The 5000-nt window shown below is 35.5% G+C and overlaps 1 protein-coding gene across 1 annotated transcript in view; it reads left to right on the top strand.

Annotated features, from left to right (window-relative positions):
- Positions 1-1746, top strand: part of LOC119568049 — a 2534-nt gene extending 788 nt beyond the window's left edge. Inside the window, exons 2-3 of the mRNA XM_037916444.1 lie at positions 58-281; positions 1408-1746. Of these exons, the coding sequence (XP_037772372.1) occupies positions 58-281; positions 1408-1562 (379 nt within the window). The 3' untranslated portion in view covers positions 1563-1746. The remainder of the gene's footprint in view (positions 1-57; positions 282-1407) is intronic.
- Positions 1747-5000: the final 3254 nt, after the last annotated feature.

The raw sequence follows: 5000 nt of genomic DNA, 5'->3' as shown, positions 1-5000 counted from the left end.
AACTCGTTACCACCACCACGTTTATTTCCCTTACGTCATAAACCTCTACTTTCGCAGGAAAGCTTTGTCCTTGTGTCTCCTCGTGGTGGTCGTTGGGTCGTGCGCGGGCCAGAGTATCCAGCAGCTGCTCGACAGCATCGGCATCAACAACCCCACAACCGTAGAGGAAATCAGAAGCATCTTCAATGTTAATAACCAACACAATGTAGTATCCTGCCTGGTCAATGGCGTGGCTGTCGACGCTTCACGACCGTGCGATGCAAGGACAAACACCTTCAGGAGTGAGTAACGTTTGTTTACACCACATGGCTTCTCTGCATGTGGCACTGTGCCTACAAGCGTGTGAGGTCGCCCCGTTCCTTGTTCAGATCTGTTCAGTGAGGCCTTCTGCTTTTGAAACGCCTCTGTGGTCATTTTTATTGTCTTGATTACACTGGTCTGCATGTAGTGAACAGTATAATGACATTCTAGAAATATCGCTACATTTCGTGAATAATTTGTGATAATAATGATGTTCGTTGTTATCATCATTAGTATTATTGATAATAATGATAGTATATCATTCTCATTATTACTGATTTAGCTTTTGTTATTGTTATTACTGTTATCATATTATTTTTGTATAATTATCGTAATTATAATTATTGTCATTATTAGTTGTAAAAGTAGTAGTAGAAGTGGTGGTAGTAGTATTGCTATTATCATTATCATTATCATAATTGTTATCATTTTATCATTATTATTATTAGTAGTAGCAGTATTGTTGGTGTTGTTATCATTATCATTAATGTTAATAATATCATTATCATTATCATCATTATCAATATTACTATCATTATCATTATCATTATTATCATTACTATCATTATCAGCATCATTGTTATCACTATTTCATTAGAATTAACCTCATCATCACCATTAGTTCACAAAATAGTCACCTTCATCCTTATTGGCAGCAAGACCGAAACCCGAACACCGTCACCCTCACCCATATCTCGTGTCCTCGAGCCCCTTCCTTCGTCTTTCTTCAGAAGCGAAGGGAAGGAAAGGCAACCAATGAATTATTATTATTACCATTATCATTATCACTATCATCATTATCATTATCATTACCTCTGTCATTGTCATTATCATTAGCATTATCATTATCATTATCATTATTATTATTATTATTATTATTATTATTATTATTATTATTATTATTATTATTTCATTATTATTATCATCATTATTATTGCTATTATTATCATTATTATTATTATTATTATTATTACTATTATTATTATTATTATTATTATTATTATTATTATTATTATCATTATTATTATTATTATTATTATTATTATTATTATTATTATGCAATGCTTTCAAAATAATCAACTTGACTCCAAATTTCTACTTTTCCAGGCCTGTTGACGCAACTTGACAGAAACAACTACAACTGCAACTGCCCGGAGCAAAGCCAGGTCGATGCCATTACCAATCTCATCAAACATAGCCTTGATACAGGAAATTGCAATACCGTGAAGAACGCGTTGCAACTGCAAAACTTACGCTGCTAAAGAAGGTGATCAGTCAAGTTGGTGTGGCACTAAGAAGATGAGAGATTTTTTGTTTTGTTTTTGTTTTCTTTTTGTAGAATGATGCAATAGCGTAAGCATACAGAGGGGGTTCCCCTGCGCGGCTGAGCATCCAGAAATTTTCAAATGCTTGCCAGATATCGTGAAATAAAGGCGGAGAACAGGACATTGCGTATCATTCTCTCCATTACGCGAAGGCGCTTGAGGATCTCTCACACTCTCCCCCATTTCTTCTGTTACCTCCTTTTTTGCCTTTTCTTTTTTCCATATTTCTTACGAAATCAAACAAAATGGGAAAGGAAAAAACACAACACATATATACATATATATGTATATGTATGTATGTATATTATATATATATATATATATATATATATATATATATATATATATATATATATATATATATATATATTATATATATATATATATATATATATATATATATATATAGTATATATATATATATATATAGTGGTGTGTGTGTGGTGTGTGTGTGTTTGAAATATAAAATGACTATAGTATAGAACTATTCTTTATCCCCTATCCTATCCTTTCATAAGCAATGTACGTACCTCTCAGAATCCTTTTCATCCTATCTCTCTACGCATAAAGATTATGTCTTTTAGATTTTCAGAATTCTTTCGTGTGTGTGTGTGATCTGTTGTCTCTGTCATGTGGGTTGTGAGTGTGTAAGTGTGGTCAGTTACATATAAAACACAACACCATATAGCATATATGTATAATACATATTCGTTATATGCGATGCATATCCTTGAATAAGCAATTGTGGAGCTGTGACGTTCGTGATAGTATTCCAGGTCGTTTCTGAATTACACGTAAATCAAAGTTCATGACTCTTAACATCTATTCAGCAATCTTCTCTTATCCAGACATTTTAGCTATTCATTTGTTCCTCTCTCAGCTCCATGCTGGGCTTAAAGGAAGCTGTGGTCATCCTCAGTCTACATACACAACACACACACACACACACACACACACACACAACACACACACACACACACACACACAAAACATATATATACATATAATAATACACTACATATAAATATATATATATATATTATATATTTTATTATTATATATATTATATATATATATATATATTATTTTGGTGTGTGTGGTGTGTGTGTGTGTTGGGTTGTGTGTGGTGTGTGTTTTTGTGTAGTAGTTATTCATAGTATTACTATACAATTTATAAAACACATATATATACTATATATATTATATATATATATATATATAATATCATATATATATATATTATAATATATATATATATATATATATATATATATATATATAGTATATATTTATGTATATCATGTATTATTATGTAATGCATATGTATGTATATATATATATATATATATAAAATATATATATATATATATATATATATATATATATATATATATATATATGCGCGTGTGCGCGTGTGTGTTTAAATATAAATGTAATAGCCACTTCATCATCAAGGCTTCTACAGTCCCTCCTCGTGGCTACCTATGGAAACTAGGCACCTTACGGTCCTAGGCTGAACTGTGGAGGCTCTAAAGGTACGGAGTCATGGGCCCACCGGCGTGTGGACACCACTTGGCTTCCTACTAAATCCTGCCACTCTTTGCTGCAGGATGGTCGGTTGCCTCTGCTGTCGAGGGAACTGAAGTGACTGAGAGTTGAGCTGGCTGCTCTCTCGGAGGTGAGAAGACCTGGTAGCGGCAAGATCCATGTGGGTGGTTACACCTATTATTGGTCGGGCTGCAGCGATGGTCAACATCTTCAGGGAGTAGAAATAATCATCTGTAGCAGACTTCAGCACTCGGTAGTAGAGGTCACTCCGGTCGATGAGTGCATGATAGTACTGAAACTAAAGCTTCAATTTGGCTTCATTTCTCTTATTGCTGTGTACGCTCATACTGATGTTTGTAAATTTGACGTGAAAGAGGTTTTACGCCCAACTTGCATCTGTCCTCGGCGATATATCTGCACTGTTCTGAGTGATTTCAGTGTGGTATCTGGCTGCGATCGAACTGGCTATGAGATCTTGGCTAGGGAGAAAATAGCCTCCTTTTCCGAATCTTTGCAGGGTCCCACAAATTGAAGATTTCTGGCTCTTAGTAACAGCGCTCTGAGCCGCATCCGTTGGATATGGCACAGCGATACAGGTAAAGTCGCCAAGGAGATCAACAACATCTTCGTTAGCACTTGCTGAAGGATCCTCAGGAACTGCAGGGTAGATCGGAGTGCCATGTTCTGTGGTAATGATCATAGATTAGTCCACTTCAAAACTCCCTGTCGGTCCATTGATCACCCTATGGTGTTTCATGTGTACAGGTTGAGGGATAGGGAGTGTGCCTGGGATTTGCTGAGGCTATCTCTGGCCGTTTCGCAGCACCCGACAACCTGACGGACTCTGTACTGCTGTGGGACACCTTCAACTGTGAAACACTCGATGCAGCTCAAGAATCGACTGGCGACCACCCAAGAGCGAGACAGAATATCATCTCGCAGGAGATACTGGAAGTCACAGATGCTAGTTTGTGTGACCTGTCTGACAGAGGATCGTGACTTGCATACATTGTTTCGAACAGGACCGGGACGCCTGAGAGGGACAGTGTCGGATCCTGTGTTGGATTCAACCATCAGCAAGGATCCACCCTCCCTAACTGACGTTAGGGGATCACTCTCCAAACTGGAAAGTTGCTAAAGCAGAGGGTAATCGCGGCATCGCGAATGTAAAGCTGGTGATTAACCTATGGCGTAGGTTACAGCTGCCTATCAATGTATATCTCTGTGTTATGTGTGTTATAATATATATAAATATAGATAGATAAATATATATATAGCACACAAACAACCAACACACTACAAATACACACAAACAAACTACAACACACACACACACACACAACAACACCACACACACATGATTTATATAAGATAATATTATATAGTTTAAATATATATCATAATAGATATAATAATTCCCCCTGGATATCTGAAAAAAACACTAAGTGAAATTGAAACAAGAAGATGCCTAAAATCAAAGGGTATCAATAATCCAGTTGAAAAAGTAATTTACAAAAAACAAAATACAAAAATTCAAAGATTATTGCGACAAGATAAGGAAAAATATTTAAATGAACATTGCCAGAGAATTGAAAACTGTTCTATCAATAAGACAACTAAAGAACTCTACCAAGGAGTACGAAACATCACACGAAAATTTAAACCTGCAATGGACAATATCAAAACTGAAGATGGACTTGTTTTATGTGATGGAAAAAAGTCAAAGATAGATGGAATCAATATTGTTCCAACCTATACAAAAAGAATAAAGATCTAACAACAACATTAATTAGACTCAATGACAACGAAGATGAACCACCACCACTG

Source organism: Penaeus monodon, chromosome 43, assembly GCF_015228065.2.
Source record: "Penaeus monodon isolate SGIC_2016 chromosome 43, NSTDA_Pmon_1, whole genome shotgun sequence".
Taxonomy (NCBI): Eukaryota; Metazoa; Arthropoda; class Malacostraca; order Decapoda; family Penaeidae; genus Penaeus; species Penaeus monodon.
Note: the sequence above shows the minus strand (reverse complement) of the source record. Positions and strands in the feature narration are given on the sequence as shown.